Source organism: Arvicola amphibius, chromosome 4, assembly GCF_903992535.2.
Source record: "Arvicola amphibius chromosome 4, mArvAmp1.2, whole genome shotgun sequence".
Taxonomy (NCBI): Eukaryota; Metazoa; Chordata; class Mammalia; order Rodentia; family Cricetidae; genus Arvicola; species Arvicola amphibius.
Window position 1 is genome coordinate 90,370,522 of NC_052050.1, and position 23,584 is coordinate 90,394,105.

The 23,584-nt window shown below is 45.9% G+C and overlaps 1 protein-coding gene across 2 annotated transcripts in view; it reads right to left on the minus strand.

The window, feature by feature from the left end:
- The window catches only part of Ift140 (intraflagellar transport 140), a 93,806-nt gene that overhangs the window by 54,147 nt on the left and 16,075 nt on the right, over window positions 1-23,584 (minus strand). For both annotated transcript variants that reach the window (XM_038324714.1, XM_038324716.1), the window contains exons 5-16: window positions 23,064-23,185; window positions 22,800-22,942; window positions 20,669-20,844; window positions 18,287-18,378; window positions 17,549-17,655; window positions 16,394-16,539; window positions 14,670-14,873; window positions 14,012-14,084; window positions 11,310-11,401; window positions 6,301-6,428; window positions 5,837-5,954; window positions 1,526-1,656 (exon numbers count right to left, since the gene is read on the minus strand). In XM_038324714.1, coding sequence (XP_038180642.1) covers window positions 1,526-1,656; window positions 5,837-5,954; window positions 6,301-6,428; window positions 11,310-11,401; window positions 14,012-14,084; window positions 14,670-14,873; window positions 16,394-16,539; window positions 17,549-17,655; window positions 18,287-18,378; window positions 20,669-20,844; window positions 22,800-22,942; window positions 23,064-23,185 — 1,532 coding nt within the window. The remainder of the gene's footprint in view (window positions 1-1,525; window positions 1,657-5,836; window positions 5,955-6,300; window positions 6,429-11,309; window positions 11,402-14,011; window positions 14,085-14,669; window positions 14,874-16,393; window positions 16,540-17,548; window positions 17,656-18,286; window positions 18,379-20,668; window positions 20,845-22,799; window positions 22,943-23,063; window positions 23,186-23,584) is intronic.

The following is a 23,584-nucleotide window of genomic DNA, read 5'->3' on the forward strand; positions in this document are numbered from 1 at the left end:
GATGCTGCTAGCACCAGCACTGGTGGCTGCCCACGGCCATGGCCTGCTCGGCTCTGTGCATAACGGACGTGACAAGCACAGAATTTTGGAAGGAACATAGACCAAGGACTTATAAAATGCCAGACACAGGTTGTTTTCTTTGTACTATAAGGAGTCTGGCCTGGCAAGAGATTTAGAATAGGCAGAAAGGATGTTGCCTATTCTTAAAAAAGAAGTCATGGAAATCAGGCAGAGTCAAGGGAAAAACAGGAATTTAAAGACAGTTCATAAGATAAAGGGGGGAACTGACAGTAGGAGGTGAAGGAAAGCTTAGTTCCAAAGATTTACACCTGGTCACAGAGAGCCCAGGGAGACTGGGACTGGGCTGAAGGCCAATCTGAGGCGGGAGACCAGTGACACAGTCAGGTGGAAAGAGAAGTAGAGGCATCAACAGAGAAGAAGCAGGCCGAGCAGGTAAAGGGGCAGGCAGGACTCGGGAGACAGACGGGGAGATCCGAGTCAGGACCTGCTGGAACTAGCATAAGGTAAGGCTGGAGCTGGGGAGTAACTCAGTGGTAGGGCACTTGCTTAGCACACACCAGGTTCTGTTCTGGGATCTGGCCTTAGCATCACAATCAACCAAATCAATGAAACAAAAAAACTAGCAAAAATAGCAGTACCAAAAAAAAAAAAAAAAAGATAACAGAAAAAGTATGTCAGCGAGTAAAACTCTGTTGCCAGTTCTTCTGTTCTGTTAGCCATTTAGGCGAGCCTGAAGGTTTCCATACATGCTTTCTGTCCTGCACCTACTTCATGGCAGACACATCTAGCATTTTTTTTTTTTTTTTGCATGTGTGCGGTCAGAAGACAATCTTTTTTTATATTTATTTTTATTTTATATGCATTGGTGTTTTTGCCTTCATGTGTGTCTGTGTGAGGGGTGCAGATCCCCTGAAACTGGAGTCATAGACAGTTGTGAGCTGCCATGTGGGTGTTGGGAATTGAACCTGGGTCCTCTAGAAGAACAGTCAGTGCGCTTAACCACTAAGCTATCTCTCCAGCCCCACATTCAGCATCTTTCCCAAACTGTTTGCTTTCCTGACTCAAGTCATGCAGAATCAAACACAGATGTAGCAAAGTGCTTGGAAGTGCTTTAAAGCCCACGAATATGTTTTCTGTAGCAGAAACCATATTTATGTGTTACATCAACCCTCCCCCAACAGAAAGACATTGATTTTTTTTTATCTTCTCTAGAAACATTCTCTACAAAGACAATCAAGCACTTTTTTCCTGTTAGAGTTGCCAATAAGTCTGAGGCCATTCTGTTCTGAGATATTCTTAGAGATGTTTGGGAGAGCCCCTCCAAATTTTGAGTTACTACTAAGTCACTTCCATAGTCTCAACCCTGGAGCACAGAGACCAGGTACTTAAATCTACTTCAACTGCTTAGTGTCTGTTTTAGGCTCCAAGGTTCAAAATCTAACTTAGTAAGTTGGACAGGAGGCAAATATTGTTTCCCACAAAATCCTCTCGACTATAATCTTACTCATTGGCCTCCGGCTCATTAAAGGGCATTGTCTGCATCTGTCCAATTTCTCCAGTTTTGAAGTTGAAGACATTCACTGTGTCCATTTCAACATCATAGATGTAGATTTTGGAATCAGGGCTGTTGTCAACCTAGGAAAGAGAAGACGTAACGCTCAGGGCCTGGTGAATGCTTTAGGGCCTGTGCCCATGGGGCTGACGCAGCTTGTACTTGAGGAAAACACACTTGCCACCAGTCTCTGTGGCTTCCAGCCAATGGCATGCCACCAGAATAATTTCAATGCTTTATTAAGCCCACTGAAATAGCTCTTTAGCTACTACTTTGTAATTTCAGACAATTTAGAACAAAGTCTAAAAAGTTGAAGTTTTGACTAGAAATTTAAAAAAGGAAAAACTGGGTCTCAGTACGTAGCCTTGGATGACCTGGACCAGATTGGCCTTGAATTCAGAGATCTGCCTGCCTCTACCTCCTGAGTGTTGGGACTTAAGGGGTGTGCCACCATGTTCAGCCTGAAGACATTTTCTTAGCTGAAACAGACTAACCAAGGGACTCAAAAGGAATCTGGATTTATGGCAAAAAACATTTGTACAAATGAATACAAATAATGGGAGTGAGGATCATTTCCATTTGGCAGCTGACACACGAAGTCCTGAGTAGTATTTCTAATGAAGGCGGGTGGCTCCCGCTGTGCTGTCTGCTGCCCACAGCGCGGAGATGTTTCCAGGTTCCATTCTAAATTCGCAGAAGCTCTGTTCACAAGGGCAAGATGTGGACAGTCACTAAGATACCATCAACAGATTAATGGAGAAAATGTGGCCTATCAAAACAATTCAGGCACAGAGAGAATGAAGCACTGACCCATGCTACAACATGGATGAGCCCCAAATGCTACAGTGGGTGAAAGATGCCAGAATCAAAAGGCCACACATTCTATGACATGTCCAGAACAAGAAAATTCAGAGACAGTAAGCAGGCCTGTGGTTGCCAGGAGCTACAATGAGGGATGGGACTGGCAGGCAGTTAATGGGTATGACATATTTCTTTAGAATGAAAATGTTTGGAACCAGATAGAGGGAGTCGTTGTACTATACTGCAAATGTACCAAGTGCCACTGGATTGCTCACTTTGCATGGCTAATTTTATGATATATATATATATATATATATATATATATATGACTCTCATTTCAAGGTTTTAGAGAGCCTATTTTAAGATAACGAGATGTCAGCATGCCCAAAGCACCAAGCCTGTAACTGCTCAAGCAATGCTTTGAAATGGAGGAAGAAAGTGGGAGCACAATGGCCCATGCCCCATCTGACAGCATAAGCAGTGACAACAGGCTCACCTGAGGGTTCTCTGAAAACTGCATCTGGGCTTGCCCCTCATAAGAGGATGCTCAGTAAGTGGCTTTGGAAGTGAAAGAAACCAAGCAGGTCCTGGGTTCAACCTTGGTTTCAGGCTCAGCTGCTCTGGGTTTTTTAGGCTCAGACCTTCACTGGTGATCCTGATTGCCTTACCTCATGATTACACACAAAGATTTCTTTTAAAAAATTTATTTATTTTATGTATGAGTGTCATGCATGGCTTTATGCCAGAAGAGAGCATCTGACCCCACTAGAGATGGTTGTGAGCCACCATGTGAGTGCTGGGAACTGAACTCAGAACCTCAGAAAGAGCAGACAGTGCTCTTAACCTCTGAGCCATCTCTCCAGCTCCAAACATTTCTTAAAACAAACAACACACCTTACAAAAAGAGAAAGAGATCTGATTCTGTGTGTACATATTTTGCTGCATGTATGCACGTGTAGCACATGTGTGCCTGGTGCCCACAGAGGTCAGAAGAGGTGGTCAGACTCCTGGAATTTGAGTTAAGAATAGTTGTGAAGCATCAGGTCGGTGCTAGAATAGAACTGAGGTCCTCTGCAAGAGCAACAGGTACTCTTAACCTTTGAGTCATCTCTCCAGTCTCTACACACATGGATTTCTGAGGCTCAGGGAAGTTCTCACCTCAGTTTCAAATGCTCCCTACCTCGATCCAGAGGACTCTCAACTAATGGGTCTCACACAGCTGCTGCCTCACACTGAGGCCACTTTGTGTCCTCATCTCCTTTTGTATTACTTTAACACCATTGTGGGGCTCTCCCACTCTTTCTTCCCTTGTTGCAGACAAGCCACCTTAGGGTCAGGGTCTTGAGCTGCAGGCAAGCTGCCATTAGGGTCAGGGTGCTGAGCTGCAGACAAGCCGCCATTAGGGCCAGAGTCCTGAGCTGCAGACAAGCCGCCATTAGGGTCAGGGTGCTGAGCTGCAGACAAGCCACCTTAGGGTCAGGATCCCGAGCTGCAGCACTTACTGGGCTGGTGCATTTTAAGACTGGGTCACTGGGATTTATAAACACAACTCATAATGATGTTACCACGATAATCTTATCATTTCTCATTTCCTTCTTCTGAATACTTGCAGAAGAATATCATGTACATACAAAAGAAAGTGAGGAAAGGGAAGAGTTGGGCTCAACCCTCCATTCCTCGCCTCCTCCACTGTGTCCACCAGCTTCTGTGTTCTGTTAATTCAATGTCTTCCTCAGAGCTCCCACCCATGGGCACAATGTGAAAGGCAGCCAGCTCTTCAGGTCTTCAAAGCAATGATGAGGAGACACATATCCAGAAGAAAACTTTATACTACCAGCACAAGAATCATAAATAGAATGTGAGTCCCTTAAAAAGACAAGATGAAATTTTGCAGAAACAAAAGACACTTAACAGTGATGGAAGAAACTGTCACCCTTCTTGTAACTAAGAGTTTGGCTGGGTGGCAAAGACAACAAGCAAGAAAAGGAGAAAAGGATCTCTGAAGAAGACACCACTGTTTCTGATGAAAACGAAAAAGGCAGGTGAGGATGTAAGAACAGAGAGTATAGGTCAGGTGTGTGGTGCAGCCTCTGCACTCAGGAGGCAAAGACAGACAGATCTCTGTGAGTTCAAGGCCAGCCTATTCTACAGAGTGAGTGAGCTCCCAGACAGCCAAGGCTACACAGAGAAACCTTTTCTCGAAACAACAACAAAACCAAAACCAACCAAACAAAAAACCAACCAAACAAACAAACAAAAAACCAACCAACCAACCAACCAAACAAACAAACAAGCAAACAAACAAAAAAGAGTGTGTCTGGAGAGCCGGCCCTGCACCTCCACAATAAAGTGGGTAGCATAATAGAGCCAACCCCACTCACTGGCAGATGTGTAGGCGAACCAGGCCAGAAGTTGTAAGCATAGTAGAGTTCCCCCATTATTCATCTGTCATGTGGCATCAAGGGTAGGGGAAGAGATGTTACTCCTCCACCCTCCGTCCATCAATGCCCAAGGCAGGTGGAAGAGCTGGCCCTGCCCCCATCAGCTGCAGCACTTAGGAAAGTGGCCCCACAACACAGCAGAACAACACAGTAGAGCTGACCCTGAAGGTGTAGGTGTGGGGGATCTTACCGAGGACGTGAAAGCAGGAGAACTCACTAAGAGTTTGCTCACTGTTGCAAGGGGTGAACTTGCCAGGACAAAGCAAGAGAGCTCACCCTGGTGGTGAGGACAAGGGAAAGCTGGCGGGCCCAGAACCAGGGTTATAGTCCCCCACACTATCATCCATCCCATTTGTGATCTCCTGGAGTGCATGAAGGGACCTGTCCTGCAGACCCAAAGCTGCAGAATTTCCATGACACAACGCAACATCAAGATAACCAAGAGGAGTTTCAGTGAGGGTCCAGCATCAACAGTGTAGCAGAAACCGGAGGCCCTGAACCAGACCAATGGCTCTTTGCAATGAACATTTGCAGGTAAGGAGATGTGGATAAAAGGCTTTACTGCGTGACTCACTATCTCACACTGCAGTTTTCATGATGAAATTTTTTTTTCCTTTTCCCTTTTTTCTTTTTTCTCTTAAATTTTATTTTGTGGGGGGAGGTTGCAAGGGCAGACGGTGGATGCTAAGGGATGGGGAAATGAATGGGATGGAGATGCATGATGTGAAAGACACAAAGAATATATAAAAACAAACAACAACAGTAACAATAAAAACAGAGTGTGCGCCAAGATGGAAGCAGGCAGGAGAGATCCGATGGAAGGCAGGAAATCGAGGAGGGAGATGAAGCAAGGAGGGGCTAGACAGAAGGCAAGACATAAAGACCCAAAAGACCTACTGAGGAGAACCTACCCAGGCAGAGCAGCCGGCTATGGGCCTGTGAGAAGCCAAAGGCGCAGCCCCTCTTCCAAGGAGGTCCTTCATATGGACCAGCAGAAGGCCAGCAGGGAAGTCAGCCTTACCTTGCTAAGGAGGATGCTAATCTTGTTCCCGTTGGCGTTGCATCTCAGAGAAGTGATGTTCCCCACATAAGGGATCAGTTGGGCCAGGTTCTTGCAGCTGCAGTGCACTTTTGCTTCCCTATGTGAGGACAGGAGAAGAAAGAATGACCTCAGCATCAGGCAGAGGTCCCTTCCTGGCACCTTTCTGCTGATCACAGAAATTAACTTCTCTGACTGCTCTGACTCAGCCTATGGGTTCTGTTCAGCTCACTGCTTCTCACCTGGTGCACTGAATCCCTAGCACAGGGAAAGGGGGTAAATTTTTAGAACCAATGAATGGTATCTTCTAAATTAGAAAAAAAAAAGAGGTATCACATGAGGTAAGGACCTGAGATTTTTGACACTGTTCTAACTTTTTTGTCTACTAAATTATCTCATAATTTAAAAGAAAAGAACTAATACTTCTATTTTGAAGAAAATGGTACCTTCTGGAAAGATCAAAACTTTTAAAGTGAGCTAAATCTGTCCCTGCAACCAGGAAAGTTCCACAGACATCTAGAAAGCAGGGGCTCCCCTCGGTCTCAGAGAACAGCAGAAGTTGTTTGACAGTTCCCTGGGGAAAGAAGAACAAGTTTAGCTGTACACTTCTACAGTGTCCCATTTCTCTCCTAAACAATTCATCTCCTGTACTCCACTGTTCACCCAGTCAGTGATTACTAATGGGCCAGCATGCATTTAAACTAGGATTGGTTCCATGGGAAGACAGTCTCAGAACGGTCTTGGTGCCACAGGCAGTGGTGATGAACGCCTTTAATCCCAGCACCAGAGGCAGGTGGATCTCTGTGAATTCGAGGCCAGCCTGGTATACAGAGCTAGTTCTAGGACTGGCTCCATAGCTACTGAGAAACCCTGTCTCAAAAAACAAACAAACAAACAAACAAAAAAGGATCAAAGATACATAGAGCACTCAGCTGAGAAGGGATTTATGGTCACACACAAGATAATGGAATGTAGCCAAGGACAGACGGATGGTTACTTGTCCCTGTAGGTTAGTCCGGGTGGGCCTTGTTTTAAATCTTCAAAGACACTTCTCATGTTGTCAATGTTAGGTGCATGGTCATCTGGGTGGTTAAGATGAGGAAAGGATGCTCTACCAGGATGCTTGCCTCATTCTGGACATATGCTATTTGTGGAAGGCAATTCACAGAGCTCCACACTTATAACATATTCATGCTTTCTGTATTTTACATTTCAATAAAATACTTAAGAAATTCATGTCGCTAGGCAGCGGTGCATGCCTTTAACCCCAGCACTTGGGGGGCAGAGGCAGGTGGATCTCTGTGAGTTCAAGATCAGTCTGGTCTACAAAGTGAGTTCCAGGACAGCCAGGAGTGTATCACAGAGAAACCCTGTCTAAAACACAAAAACAAAAAGCCAACAACAACAGAAACGAAATCACTGTCTGTTCTGGGGACAGTGTTTAAAATGAGGTGACAGGAAGACCCAGCAATTAGCAGGTGACACAGACTGAAAGACAAGTCTGGCACGCTGCAGAGTGAGCAATGGGAGCGCTGTCTACTGGGAGGGTGGGCAGGCGGAGCAGAGGGCATATGGGCACATCATGCAGACAAGAAGGCAGCACTCTCCAGCTCAAGTTTACCCACTCCCGTTCTGCTTCCACAGTTCCCACTTCTCAGGTTCCACAACAAATCTAGCCTGTACTCAGGAAGAGGAAGTACACCACTTCTTCTTTCTCTGGGAGAGTCCACTACCTCTCACGACTCGGTCTGAAGCAGGCCCTCAGAGTCTGCTCTGGTTATACCTCCAGGACCCCATCACCCTTCACCAACTCCCCAGTCTCATCACCATGGAAGCACAGACATTATATTCTAATGAAAACCCATACAAACAAACCAAGAAGAGGCAACCCAGAATCTACCCTACTCCTGCTGACATCAACATCAGCACACCAAGCACCTGCCTCACTTCCATTCTACCCAGGGCTCTGGCTCCAGCCTTGACCATGTGTGATCCACACCTTGACCCTCTCTAAAGGTAATTGTTCAGAGCTGCAGACCCTCAGACCCTGAACTTTCTATGACCCCCCCTGCCTGCTGTTTTTCCATGCTTGCAGCTTCTCTGTGCATGAAACCCTCATGAGTTCCTGATAACAAGGAAGTGGGTTCTGGTGGGCTTGCAGTAGAAAATCTCGAGAGCGAGGGCGTGGCCACTAGTCAAGGAGAGCACCATATAAGCTGCCTTGGAACAAAATAAAATGGACATTCTTTCTTAGAGTGACCCGTGGCTCTGTGTGTTTTTTAGTCCCCAGGCCCTTGCCCAACCACAGTTTCAGGTGGTGCAGGGAAATGAAAAGGAAGCATCTGAAGACACCTTATCACTGAGCCAGACATTAACAAAGCCACACATTTGCCTCCTGAAGAGATATATGGGTAGGAATGAGAGAGACCACCAGCATTTCCTTACTGACCACAACCAACACACATGCCTTATGTATAAAAACAGCAGACAGGCTGGAGGTGTGGCTTAGAGTACAGTGTGTGCACGAGGTGTGGGTTCTGTCCAAACGCTGTACTGAAAGACAAAACCAAAGGAGGAGGAAGAGGAGGAAAAGGACCCAACTCCATTCCAATTGTTCCTATAAACAGGCTCCTTAGTTGTCTCCAATTTCCTTCACAGTCCGACATCTGCAGGTCTCCACTCTGATACAGCTTCCCCTCAACCTGTCACGGAAAGCAGAGTCTTTCTCTCCATGTCCACAACTGACACCCATGCTCACCTGCTGAAGTCAGAGTGCAAACACTAAAGGACCGGAGACAGCACCGGAAGGAAGGAGACACTGCATTGGATGTAGGGTGTCCAGTAGCCTTGGTCTCCTGCCTTCTGGCCTCTCTGCTCTCTCAGACCTAGAGGCTTTAGGAAAACATGGCAGCAGAAGCTCTACACCAGCGCCCATGACTTCTTCCCAGGAGGGTGTAGGGGCCACAAGGTGTGTCCTCTCCACATGGTAACAGTTCAGTTCCACACCAGGGGTTCTTCCTGTCCCTTCTCACCTCAGTCTTCACCCTGGCTGCCTGTGACCTAGGTAGCAACCTTATGGCAGGGGCCTGGATGAACAGCATGTGAGGTACAAGATCACGGATGTGGCAGTCCCAGTGCAGAACATGGGTTCCAAGAAACAACTCAAAATCCCACATAAAAATCACACCAGGGCCAAAGAGATGGCTCAGCTGGTAAAGTGCTTGCGTCATAAGCATGAAGATCTGGATTCGGATCCTGAAAACCCACGTAATGCTAGGCATCCCGATGTGACCCTGAATGCCAGTGGTGGTCAGATGGGAGGCCAAGACAGGCAGATACTTGGTAGACTGTGGGTTAGTTAGCCTGGCTTATGTCGTAAAGTTCTAGATCAATGAGCCACCCTGTTGAGACAGAGGATGAATACCTGATGTTGTCCTCTGACCCCATGTACACCAACCATGCACGCGTACACATACACAGTCTTTCCTTTCTTTTTTTTTTTTTTTTTTTCTCATGGTTTATTTTTTTTTATATATATTTAAAAATTTCCATCTCCTTCCCTCCTCCTCCCCCCTCCCTCCCCTCCTTCTCCCCTTTCTCTCCCCTCCTTCTCCCCCTTCCCTCCCCTCCCCTCCACCCATACCTCCCCTCCCTCCCTCTCAAGACCAAGGAGCCATCAGGGTTCCCCACTCTATGCTAAGACCAAGGTCCTCCCAACTCCCCCCAGGTCCAGGAAGGTGATCGACCAAGCTGAGAAGGCTCCCACAGAGCCTGTCCATGAAGAACAATCAGAGCCCATCCTGATGAGGAGCAGAAGGAGAGAGAACATGAGAAAGAAAGTCAGGACCGTGAGGGAACCTCCAGCTGGCGACAGATGGGGAAGGTGACTGAGTCTTTCCTTTCTTTATCCTCTCCCTCTCCTCCCCACCTACCCCACACACATACTCAACTGATAGATAAAACCAGAGACAGGCTCTCAATCTTGTCAGAATATTGCTACACATGATAGGTTGAACAGCAGCCTCCCAAAAGTCCCTTTTCTTAAAACTCTACTATAAAAGACCTTTTGCAGATGTAAGTAAATCAAGGATTTGTTTATTTTTGTTTCTGGGGACGTACCTAAGGGCTCTACACAATCTATACATTCTGTACTAATCCACACTCGCAGCCCCAAGACTTTTGAGAAATCATTCTGTGTTAGTCCTAAAACCGCTGACAAGTGACTGTTTTCTGTGCTCTGAATGGAACCCAGAGCCCCTCCACGTTAGGCACATAGTCCACCACTGAACTGTACACCCTAGTCAAACTGTGGCTTTTTTGCTTGTTTTAAAGATTTATTTATTTTATGTGTATGACTTTTTTTTTGTTTTGTTTTGTTTGTTTGGGTTTTTGTTTTGTTTTGTTTTTCAAGATAGGGTTTCTCTGAAGCTTTGGAGCCTGTCCTGGAACTAGCTCTTACTGTAGACCAGGCTGGCCTTGAACTCACAAAGATCTGCCTGCCTCTGCCTCCCAAGTGCTGGGATTAAAGACATGTATCACATGTGCCCAGTTGGCGTATGAATGTTTTAATCACATGTATGTCTGCATACTACATACACGCCTGGTGTCCTTGGAGCTCAGCAGAGAGCATCAGATGCTCTGGAACTGGAGCTATGGATGGCTGTGAGCCACCATGTGGGTGCTAGGAACAGAACCCAGCCCTCTGTAAGAATAAATTCTCTTAACTGCTGAGCCATCTTTCTGGCTTCTGAAAGTGTTTCTGTCAGACATGAAGAGAGGACACAGATATAGAGAGATGCCATGTGAAGCACAGAGCAGAACACGGGAACCTCTGTAGACTAAGAACAGTGGGGACTGGCAGCACGACTGGCTCCTGGAAACTGCGAGAGGCAGGAGCAGATTCCCTGGAAAAGTTTTCTGAAGGAGCTTGCCCAACCAACCTAGATTCAGGACTTGATTTCCAGAACTGTAAGAGAACGAATTTTGTTGCCTTCAGCCAGTGGTTTGTGAGAGTTTGTAGCAGCCACAGCAGGTTAGTATCATGTCAGTCCTGGGTTACAGCAGTCACAGTGGGACGCAGACAGGCGAGATGCCTGACACAGATGCTGTGCTGGAGGCTCAACCACTGTAAGAGGCCAGCACCACTCCCACCTTGGCCTCACCCTCACGCTCACTTAGGGGGCTGGCTCATCCAGATGTATCATCTAAATTGATAGCACAGAGCCTTTCCTTCCATTTCATAGCCCAGTACAGTCAAGGTCTAGGGAAATGGACTCTTCCCTGAAAAGCGCTCTGATCCTGCCTCTCCATTTCAGAGGTCACAGCATGGATGGCGAGGCCACACCAGAGCCCATTTCCAGTGAGTCACCTGATTGGGAAACAGGGTTCAGAACACAAGACAGCATTTTCAACTCGGCTGCGACTTTACCATCAGTCACTGCCAATAGTCACTGACCTGCCAGGTCCGCACTTGAATTCGGTTTGGCTCCACTGTATAAATGTTTTCCTCGTGCATTGCTAGCACTGACGTTTCACACAGGAACGTCCCTGAAATGAAAGATGAACATCAAAACAGCACCAGCATGATAGACGGCCCTTGTGTGGAATTTTCAGTCAGCGCGGTCCTTATGGCAGCTCCATGAGAAGATCTTACAGATGAGCAGAACAAGAGTCCAGAATAAAAAGGGGAACAAAACACAAAAATAGTACAAACACTAAATATATAAAATTAAGAAACAAGCCAGGCGGTGGTAGTACACACCTTTAACCCCAGCACTTGGGAGGCAGAGGCAGGCGGATCTTTGTGAGTTCAAGGCCAGCCTGGTCTACAAAGTGAGTTCCAGGACAACCAGGGCTGTTACACAGAGAAACCCTGTCTCGAAAAACAAAACAAAAACAACAACAAAAAAAACCCAAAACAAACCAAAAAACCCAAAAACAAACAAAAATAAGAACAACAACAACAAAAAAAAACCCAAGAAATAAGAAAACATAATGAAAAAGAAGGAACATCTGCTCTGAACACAGGGAACTATATAGGCTCCTAGGGCCCTAGGCCTGATCTGGGGGAATTCAACATGCCCGCCTACCCTGCTCACTAGCCTCATCTCCTCTTCCCCTGGTTGAAGAAGGTGCGCCAGGTAGCACAACACCTAGGGCAACATGACTGATTAAGCACCTGTCCACGTCATGAGGAACTTTGGAGGCTCCACGCTCCAGTCAAAGGTGCTGAGGAGCTTATTAGTCAAGGAAGTGACAACACACACGGAACAGAAGATGTCTTGGCACCTGCTGCGCTAGCCATTATTGAGATAAAAGAGCTCATCTTTGCTTCTCAGGACTTGTATGAAAGAGGAGCGGTGGTGTGTGAATTATTGTACAGTACAGGAAGTATGATAATTTCATCACTCAGAGAACTTCAGACAATGTTGTGGATGCACAGAGGTTCTTGTGCTTGTAGATCAGCACTAGGGAAACCAAGTACATTAAACATACAGGCTGTCTCTTCGTTTTTTTTTTTTTTTGCTTTATATTTTCTTCAGGCTGTCTCTTCGAAGGGAGAGATGTATAACTTGTTTTTCACCCAGAAGGCTAGGAGTAGATGTGGTGAATAGCCTGGTGACCTTTGCACTATCTGTGTGATGTAGACCATACTGGATCCTCCCCCAGACACTAACTGGGAGCTTGTCAATCTATAGAATATATCTTTATGGAAGGTGTCACAAGTATTCAATCTGAAGAACCCATCTTTACAGAAGAGGCCACATACATTTTACAAAGAGGTTTTTTGGCTGCCCTGGAACTCACTTTGTAGACCAGGCTAGCCTCGAACCAACAGAGATCTGCCTGCCTCTGCCTCTCGAGTGTTGTAGCTTGAATGTAGTCATGTTTAAAGAGTTTCAATGTAATCCTGTCTTAAGCTTTATTGTGCACATGGGACTGAGTTAATTATAACCAGAAAAATATTCGCGAAATTGCGCTATACTTTTAAATATGCCTAAAATAAACTACTCGGAGTCAGACTCCCGAAGTTTGAACCAACACCTGCAAAAGTTGTGCTGATCTTAACTACTTTCTTGTCTGTGTACTGCTACTCTGCTGGAGGTCACAGAGACACCCCCCCCCCCCACATAAAGGGTTAAGGGAGATGAAAGGGAGTGGAAAAGACATGAGGGAGTGAAGTGATGAGCAGTGGACAGCAGAATGGTCAGCCTCCTAAAAGTGGAGAGATCTCAGGGGTGCAGATGGCGTAGAGCCCAAGAAGGCTTAAGTTAGAGGGAGAGAAGAGTCACATGCCAAAGGTATTTCAAAAGGCCGTAAGACGGTGCTAAAAGATCTGTGCTCTGAATCCCAAAGCTTGTGAAGACTACTACATAGGACAACAAATGCTAAAGCCTCAAAGGGGAGTTATTCTGGACTGTCCATGCAGGCCCAAGCCCTGTGAGGAGGGACTGATGACAGGGTCAATGTGGCAACACAGCCAAAGATGAGCTCTGTGGCCATAAACCAAAGACTATAGGAGCCAAAAGCTAGAAGAACCAAATGGACTTTCCCCTTGAGGACTCAGTGGGGCATTGCCCTATTTGCTGCATTTTGTTTTTCTGGACTTTGAAACCATACAGAAAAAAAAAAATTCCTGTGGTTTTTAAACCACCATAGTGTTACAGTAGCACTATGAAAGTCATATATGTGTGTGGAAGGCAGAGGTAGCCAAGTTATAAATAGAGAAAGTTGGAGAAACTGGTAAAATGCAGAGCTCAAATTTGAGATTGATTGAACATCTGAGAAGATCTACCTGTGGCCCATAGATATGGCTGGCTTCAGTCATTTACAGGCCACTTGTGCAATGGCTCCCTTCCTCAGAAGGAACCAGATTGCTTATGCTCATGCATTCTTGTCAGTAGTTCTGGAGCCCAGGAAGACTTGCTGGTGCAGTCTCACTATGTTTCTGAAATACCTTGACCACTTCACAGGATGCTGTCCAGGAAGCCCTGGCTGCAGAGGCTGAGCTGCAGCACTGGCTCTAGCCATTCAGGCACAGGAATGAGAGCGGCATGGACCGTCTTGCCAGCTCTGTGCTAACCCCCTTACTCTGCATTAGAAGGCGAGGCAATAGCAGAGGTGTGGAGCCCTCTCTGAGTGTGAAGAGATTCTAACCTGCATTCCTTAAGGTAGATCCGGAAGGTTCAAAGACTGCTACCTGTTTTCCATTCCAGACGGCCACAGCATCCTAAAACGAACAAGGATGTCGAAAAGCAGCGATAAGGAAGAGTGCAGTGCAGACCACAGAGCCTCCGCTCCTCCCTCATCACTGAGTGGTACCATGCCATCAGCTCAGTTTCACATCACCAGACCTTCCATGGATGCGGGATCTAAAATGTCTCTGGGTTTTTAGTATTTTTTTTTTTACTTTTTTTGTTTTTCTTTTTTTGAGACAGGATTTCTCTGTCTATCATTGGCTGTCCTAGAACTCACTCTGTAGACCAGGCTGGCCTTGAACTCACAGAGATCTGCCTGCCTCTGCCTCCGAGTGCTGGAATTTTTTTTTAATTTTTTTATTAGATTTAAAAAAAAAAATCCAAATTCCCCCTCCCCCTCCTCCCATTCCCTCCACACACCCTCCCACCCCACCCCTCTCTAATCCTAATTGCACGTTTTAGTTTTTTTCTTATAAATATGACACACATGGACATTCAGGGTGGCTTAAACTGTCACCAAGCCCCCCTGCTGTTCTGAATTACACTAATGACCCAGCAGGCAGTTCTTTTGGCTACACTGAGAATCCTTGTCTAACACCCACAGCCTTGGTAGTCACCTTGGTGGCGAACACTCCACTGATGTGCATGTCAGTACGCAGGCTGTGTGTGCTTCCCGTGGACAGGAAGGACACGTTGACTAAGCTTGGGGAGATCTGCACGGCAGCTACTTGCTGGTGGAAGTGTGACGACATGGCTTGCTCACTGAGGATGGACACGGAGTCGGAGCTGCTCACTGCCAGAAGGTTCTTCCTGGAGCCCCACTTCATTACCAGGTGGGGGAGCGTCAGATGCATGAACAACAGGAGAGACGCAGTCAGGAAGTACATAAATGCTCCCTATGAAAGTCTATAAGCCATTTCTTGTTATTTAAAAAACAAATTAAAAACTTAAAAAGTAAAATATGTACTTTGTAGGAACATTTTAAAATGCTGATAGACTTAAGTTGTGAACTGGCAGGCAGACACCAGTGTGGCTGTTCTACCCAGGGTCTGCTCTGACTGCAGGGCATCAGTTAGGAATTTGACATTCTGATTATGACATATTCACATTTATTATTTTCTATGAACTTATAGGCAATTTAATTTAAATTTAAATTATCCAGTGGTGTTCTGCTGGTGAGAAAGAAATGTTAGTTTCCTAGTTTCAATCTGAAATGATCAGTTCTCACAAATAATTAAGATCCATGTAGAAGATCAGAATCATATCAGAAAGTGTATGGCCAGGAAGGTATCAGAAGTAGCTGTGAACAAATCCAGATAATGTTGGACTCAGCAAAGACTTCAAAGAGGATGCAATAAATATGGTACTTATTATAAGCACCCTACTGCAATACTATGATGATTCTGTCTCATCAGATGGTGTCAATAAGAGACAAATTAAAAACAAAATGCTCCCAAGAAATGAAGCTGAAGCTGAAGCCGGGAGGTGGTGGCGCATGCCTTTAATCCCAGGACTCAGGAGGCAGAGGCAGGTGGATCTCTGTGAGTTTGAGGCCAGCCTGGTCTACAAGAGCTAGCTCCAGGACAGGCTCCAAAGCTACAGAGAAACCCTGTCTTGAAAAACAAACAAACAAACAAACAGAGAGCAAACGAGCAAGCGAGAAATAGAGAAAGAAAGAAATGAAACTGATATTTATCCAGAAATCTGCACTCATGTTAATAGAGCCTCACTCATAACCGCTCCAGAGTAGAAGCAACCCAAACGCATCAGCAGAAAACCATGGTCTACCTATGGAAAGGGGAGGCCAGCCAGAAAGAGGAGCAACGACACCTGCTGTGACACGGGAGAAGCAGGACATCCGGGAACAAAGTAAGAAAGACTGGATTTTATATGCTTCTATTTATTTATTTAGTTTCTTTGTTTTATTAAATATATTAATTTATTTAATTTTCATCCTGATCAAAGGTTCCCCTCTCTCCTCTTCTCCCATCCCCTCCCTGCCTCAATCCAGTCCTTCTCCAGGAGACGAGGTTTTCAAAGACAGGAGGGCTCTCTTCACAGTCCCAGCTGTCTTGAACCCCCAGAGACCCACCTGCCTCTGCCTCTGCTTCCTGAGTGTTGAGTTTAAAGGCGTGCACTAGCACCCCTATATAACACAGGCCGGCCTCATGCCTCAGGTTCCTAAGTACTGGGGTTACATATCTATATAAGGTTTTGTCAGTATTATTTTTCTGATGCTAAATTGAATAACTGATTTTTTAAAAAGGGCTCCAAGTTAATTATGTTCTGCCTGGCACAGCGACGACGAGAACAGCAAATGTGCTACAGAGCTGGACTGTACCTGTATTTGTGTGATGTTCCCTTCCAGCTCAGTCGGAGTTTGAAGGGTCCACATGTCCTTGCCCTCCACCGCCCTGCTGCATGGGTACCTTGGCATTTTTTTCCACAATGCTACTCGCCCTTTATTGGTCCCAGCTGCCAGGAGACCTAGAGGTAAAAGCAAAGCACATGTTACTTGTGGAGAAAGATTTTAAAGGTGCTGGTGGATGCTGTCTTCTGTTTCCAATCTGCATTAATGGGCTGCTTCCCCAGCGCTCCACTGGTGCTCAGTGGGGGCTCAGTGACCCTCTGATTCACCTGCTAACTTTCTGTCCTTGGCATTGCACACTCAGGCATTTGTATACTTTCCTTAGTCCACAAATACTACCCATACCATCAAAGGTACAGGCATTGATGTATATCTTCAGTGAGACTCTTTCGGCGAAACCTTTCAACCATTACGTAAAATAAGAAGGCTTTATTGTCACTTGTTCATCTTTGACTAATAATAACAACTTACTTATCTTTCTTTTTTTAAAAAAAAAAACAGTACCAGCTGGGTGGTGGTGGCACACACCTTTAATCCCAGCAGAGGCAGAGGCAAGTGGATCTCTGTGAGTTCAAGGCCAGCCTGGTCTATAAGAGCTAGTTCCAGGACAGGTTCCAAAGCCATAGAGAAATGCTGTCTCAAAAAAACAAAAGAAAAAAAAAGAAACCTTGTCTCAAAAACAAAACAAAAACAAAACCCTATACATAAAATAAAAACAGTACCTCACTATGTAGCCTTGGCTGGCACTGAACTCATAATATAGACCAGGCCTGGAACTCACAGAGATCCACCTGCCTCTGCCTTCTGAGTGCTGGGATTAAAAGTCTGTGCCACCGTACCAAGCATCTATTTCTGAATAGGCTCTAAATCTCACTATAACTTCTTTGGTCTTGACACAATGCTTGAAGCTGTTTCTATTCTTTCCATGTCAGGTCAAGAAATCTCACCTTTGAGCCATGTGGTGGTGGCGCACACCTTCAATTCCAATACTCAGGAGGCAGAGGAAGGCAGATCTCTATGAGTTCCAGGCCAGCCTAGTTACACAGAGAAACTGCTTCAAAAACCATAAAAAAAAAAAAAAAGGAAGGAAGGAAGGAAGGAAGGAAGGAAGGAAGGAAGAAATCTCACCTTTGGCCTTACAGAAACAAACACAGTTTATATTCTCTCCTTTTTCAAAGCCAAACTTCTCCTGTGGACTCAGTATGTAATTCTCCCCTCGCTCTAAGTCCCAGAATCTGTAATGGAAAGAGGAAGGACTTGTGAAGGGTTATATTAGTGCCCACCTCTGACCTGACGGTTGTGTAAAGCCTGGGAAGAAAATCGAGCTGTGCTCTACAGACTCCCAACACGAAACAATCGTGATGCGATATGTTTACACCGGGAAGGGTGGCTACTAACGGGCAGTTCACATGTGGTGCTACAGGAAGACGAGAACATGGGAGTTCTGGCTACACACAGTAACTGTGAACATTATGCTGAACTGAGTGGTCAAAAAGATACCAAAATGCCTATTTCTATTTATGCCAGTTTTAATAAACTATGCAGAACTAGGCTCGGCAGGGTACTCCTGCAGTCCTTGTTACTTGAGAGGCCAAGGCAGGAGCATTGCTTGAGCCCAGGAGCTGGATACCGGCACAAAAAAACAGCAGCACAAGACCCTATATAAAAAACAAACCAGGCAAAGTGATTCCAAGACAGATGTGACATAGCCACGCTTCCTGAAGGCATGGGGGAAAGCAGGAAGGATGGTTAGGGTGGGTGGGGACTCCTGGGGCCGCCACTGTTTAGTGTCATAGACCTGTGTCATATGTGAAATCCACCACACTGTGCGTCGTCCAGGGCTGGCATAGGAAGTCCGGCTCTCACCTGAGCACCGGTTCTCCAACGGCCGTGACAAGAAGGCTGCCCTCTATTAAAGTGATGTCTGCCCGGTGGCCTGTTTTCCCACTCAGCTTTACCTGCATACACGAAAGAAGCACAAGGCTTTTGCTGAAATGCCTGGTGAAACTGTGTTAGCCTGACATCACTGAGATCCACCAAGGGGTCGTAACCCAGGGCAAACAGTGGGAACAGAGAGTGGGCCTTATTTTTAAGGAGTTAGGCTGGAGAGATGACTCAGTTTAAGAGCACTGACTGCTCTTCCAGAAGACCAGGGTTTGATTCCCAGCACCCACATGCAGTTCACAACTGTCTGTAACTCTAGTCCCAAGGGATCCAATAACCTCTTCTGGCCTTGGGGGGCACTAGGCACACTCATGGTACACAGACATGTGTGCAAGCAAGACACCCATACACATAAAATAAAATAAAAATTCCACAAAGATTTAAAAAAGGGTGTATGGGCTGAAACAAACAGCAACTTACGCATGAAGAGATGTCTCACCTAGCACATGGTGGGCATTTCTAGAGTGAATACTAAACACTCTTGCTCTGTCATGACTACACTTTAGGAAGGCCTCCTATCCACATTTTGTGCAGAAAACAAACTTTCCCAGAGTCCAGCAACCAGTATGGAGCTAGACAGGTACTTGAAGCAAGATGCTATGAGCTATGTTATCTCTTCCCTGTCCCATTCATAGGCTGAAACACCAACTACCTGTGTGACTACATGTGCAGATAGGGCCTTCGGAAGGCAATTAAGGGAGGATGATGGCGTCTGAGAACAGATACAGCAGAGAGCGCTTGCTCTCTCTTTCCCTCAAGCTCATGTGTTCTTTTTCCTCCTCTCCAGACTCCGTGTAAGGACACAGGCAGGCCACTCTATGTAATCCAGAAATCAACCCCCCAGCAAGAACTAAACTGACCTATTTGAACTTTCTGCTTCCAGAACTGTGAGTTTAATGTTTACTGTTAAACTATATAGTAAGTGGCTATTTGTCAAGTTGACTCAAGCTAAGACACTTAGTTCATGCAATTCAAGGACCATTCACAACTGTGTTACAGGATACAAAGAACTCTCCAACCTAGAGGAGTATCCCTAGGGAAAGTTCGGCATTCTCTATGGTTCATGGATTCTCATAATCGAGACCAGCTGGGCATTCTAGTTCACATCTATAATCCCAGAATAGCCTAAGGCAGGAGCATCAGGAGTTCAAGGTCAGTCTTGACTATTTAGCAAGTTCCAGGCCACCAGACACCTGAGACCTTATCTCAAAAAAAAGATAAAAAATAAAAATAAGCAAACAAAACAGAGAGTGGTGGTGCGCGCCCTTAATCCCAGCCCTCTTTGTGAGTTTGAGGCCAGCCTGCTCTACAGAGTGAGTTCTAGGACAGCCAGGGCTACACAGAGAAACCCTATCTTGAAAAAAACAAAAAACAAACAAACAAGCAACCCTCCCCCAAAAAGAAAAACTGATAAAAGAAACAAAAGAGGGCTGAAGAGATGGAGAGATAGCCCAACATTTTAAGGGCACTGGCTGCTCTTCCAGATGACTCGTTTTCAACTCCCAGGACCTACATGGTGGCTCACAACTGCAGTTTCATGGGATCCAACTCCCTCTTCTGGCCTCCGTGGGCACCAAGCATGTATGTGGTAGAGAGACATACAAGCAGGCAAAAACCTACACATACTTTAAAAAAAGAAAAAGAAATAAAAGGGGAGCAAAAGACTAAGAGGGGCAGCGAGCAGCGGTGCTCTTAAGAACTGTACAGGGTATACAAGTGACCTTTATGTAGGAGCATGTGGCACTGGACGTTTTTCTAGTGGACAAACATGAAGAGGGCTTCAGGGCTAATAAGACAGCTGTCTTTGATGGACATCCTGGTATCTTAAAAAGATTACAGTTCAGCCAAGGTAACTAACATTTGCTCACTGCATAAAACAAAGTAGACACCTACGGTGGCGAACAGGAGATGGGAAAGAATATGGAGCAGAACTGCCACCATAACAGACACCAGGCAATGTCACCCCAGCTCTGGGACAATAAGTGAGCCTCCTTAGGACACTCATACAGCTGGAAAGTTTTACCCAACTCTGTGTGGAAGTCCAGTGAGATGCTGAAGGTGAATTCCCTAACGGAGAAGCACACGGACTGGGAGCAAGCCTAGGTAGCCCTGATCTTACTTACCCACGCCTGGTCAGAGATACTGGAAAATCTTAGTAAGAAGTGACACTCAACAGCTAGGCTAGTTGCTCCTTCAAGCAAGTGACAGCTCTTCAGCCTTGCTAACCAAGGCAGAAAAGACAATCCAACAGGCAAGAATCCCAGGTCTTCAGCACAATGCCCAGCACCTTGGTCCTTCACCTACCTTCATCACTTCTTCTGCCTCGCCGTCAGGAGTCACCACATACAGAGACAGGAGGAGGTTCTGTGTAACCACCACCAGAGATTCTCTCTTCTCAATGTAGAACAGCATCTGGATGGCGCTATCTGTGGATGCCACCTGGGCAGTCTTGCCTTTTTCATCCACATAGTGCACTGTCCCTGGGGAAAGAAGTGGCTCCTGGCTCATCTGTCTTTTCAATGGTACCCATGAGCAATAGTCTCTATCTACGTAAGTATGCCCTGACAATAAGACATCTGCCACAATGTTTCTCAGGATACCGTCTCTGATACGATCCCTGCATTACTGACCAGGGTAGCTGTCTCTGTGGATTCCTTCTCCACTACTCTCCTGGATGATACTGATTAGCATCCAGCCCATCTGATTCTGTAGTCTCGCACTGCTCCACCATCCATGTTCACAATCTTTAAGTGTATTTTTTCATTGTTTTTATTTGTTAACTTTTATTTTATGTGTAAGGCTGTTTTGCCTGTGTATATGTATGTGTGCCACATGCATGCAGTGTCCACAGATGCTGTCAGATTCTCCTGGTTGTGAGCCACCATGTGGGTTCTGGGAGTTGAACCTGGGTCCTCTGGAAGAGCAGCCAGGGTTCTTAACCACTGAGTCATCTCTCTAGCCCTAAAGATTTGTTTACATATTTTATATATATGGGCATTTTGTCTGCATTTATATACAAGAAGAGGGCATTGGATCTCACCTATTAGAGAAGGTTGTAAGCTGCCATGTGGTTTCTAGGAATTGAACTCAGAACCTCTGGAAGAGGAGTCAGTGCTCTTAACCACTGAGCAATCTCTCCAGCCTTCTCTAGGGGTATTTTTGCCTTCCCTATATTGAGAGCCTAAATGATGACTCCTCTCTCTGCCCGCAGGACTTATGTCATTTGGTGTATCATTTGCCATCCTGCCTGGCTCCGTCTCACCTTCCCTCTTTTGTCTTCCCCAGCTCCTTAACATCTAAACTTCAGAAGTCAGTACCATAGCAGTCCCTTCTCCCCACCTAGACTCCTCCTCTTCCTGCCCTGCCCTTAACAACCACTTCAACACTGGCCAGCACCATCTGGTCTGCCTCCTTTGTTCTTAGGGGTCTGAGTGATGGGTGAGTTCCTGGGATTCTCTGCCTCATTTCTGAGGTTCTTCAAGAGTCTCCACAGAGGACCTTCTTGTCCTCAGTCTCATCTTATTCTCCATGGATAACTTGAGTTCTCATTAAATGGAAAGTTCAAAGTCATCTAAGTAAATTTTAACAATAGAGATTATGGAGCAGGGCCATTAGACAATAAAGCAGTAGACACTAATATATTCCCCATCTCCCACAGAGGGGAATTAAAGCGCACAGACAATCTTGTAACCTGGCACAACACACACATCTTGGGGGACAGGCAGAGATCTAGATCTGTGTCCTCCATCCTCTTCCAGGCTACTGGCACTCCTTCCACCTCAGCTCTCTCCTACACCCTTCTCCCTGCCCCATGGTGATGTACCCACTTGGATATTCCCTCTGGGACTTCCTTATGTCCCTCCACACTGGCTCTATCTCTTTATCTTCTAAAATGAAAGACTTCTCCTACTCAGAAATGATAAACCCCATGACCTCTTCCAATATCAGCAGCCTCGCTTCTCAACCCCAGGCACCTCCTGTGGCTCTCATTTCCTGGGCCTCTGCCAGGTACCAACCTCACTGTCACTCTCTCATCTGCTTCAGGATGCATTTGTTTCAGCACGGGTATGGAAGTGTCTACTGTTTATAGCAAGAACAAGTGATATGAAAATCAACAGACAGTCAGCATGGTGGCATATAGCTATAATCTCAGTACTCAGGAAGTGGAGGCAGAAGGGTTCCAAGAGATCAGGCTAGGCAAAAATAAAACCAAACAATACCACCAAATAGGTGAAAATATAATCAATAAATGGTTCTGAATAGTAGTCTCTGTGAGGGCTAGCTGCAGGCCTCAAGGACAGACTCTCACTGTCCTGATTGTGCTTCATTCTCAAGAACCCAAAACACATCTGGTATACAGCAAGTACTTGATGATTATGTAGACGGATAGCCTAAATTCTCTTTGGTTCCCACAATTACGTCCCAAGTTGCTTACCATCCATCAGAGTGACAAAAAAAGACAGCCCCTCTTGAGACCCCGTCTTCAGGAAACTTCCAAAGCTGCTTTTTCTCCAGTTAAACATGTCCAGGGCTTTCTCATCACCACTTACTGCTGCCTTTGCCAACTGAACCAGATCCCTGAGAGTAAAGGATACAGCAGTCAAGATTTCTAGGATCCCTTGGGGCTGGGTCAGGAGCTATGTACCCCACGCCCAGGATAAGGGGAGAGAGAAGCAGACAGCATGGGCTTTATACTTACTCTCCTGGAGGGGGCTGCCGGAAGATGCAATGCGTGAGTGGTTTCCCGTATTCATGTTTCAGGAGCGGTGTCCCCTGCACTCGGCCCCGCTGGTCCAGTCTCCACAAGAGCAGGACTCCAAGCTGCAAGAAGCCAACAACATGTGTAAGGAGCACATCCTCACAGAATCACTGGGTGGATGGAGGCTAACACTAAATGGAGCAGCACAACACCAGCAGTTCCTTGTTTAACATTACTGTACTCCAGGAGCTCCATGGAACAAGTCCTCTCTGTGCCCCTCCTCTTCCTCACTCCTAGAGAGCATCTGCCATGTGCTTAGAATACACTGCTAATTTAGAATACATTTTGATTTACAGGAAGATTACAAAGACAGCACAGAGTTCCTAGACATGACTCCAGTTTCCCCTACTCTATTCTAAAAGGTAAATTTCTTAGAGTAAATGAGCTAAGGCTTGGGATATAGCTCGACAGTAGAGTGCTTCCTTAGTACACACAAATCTTGAATTCAGTCTCTAGCACTC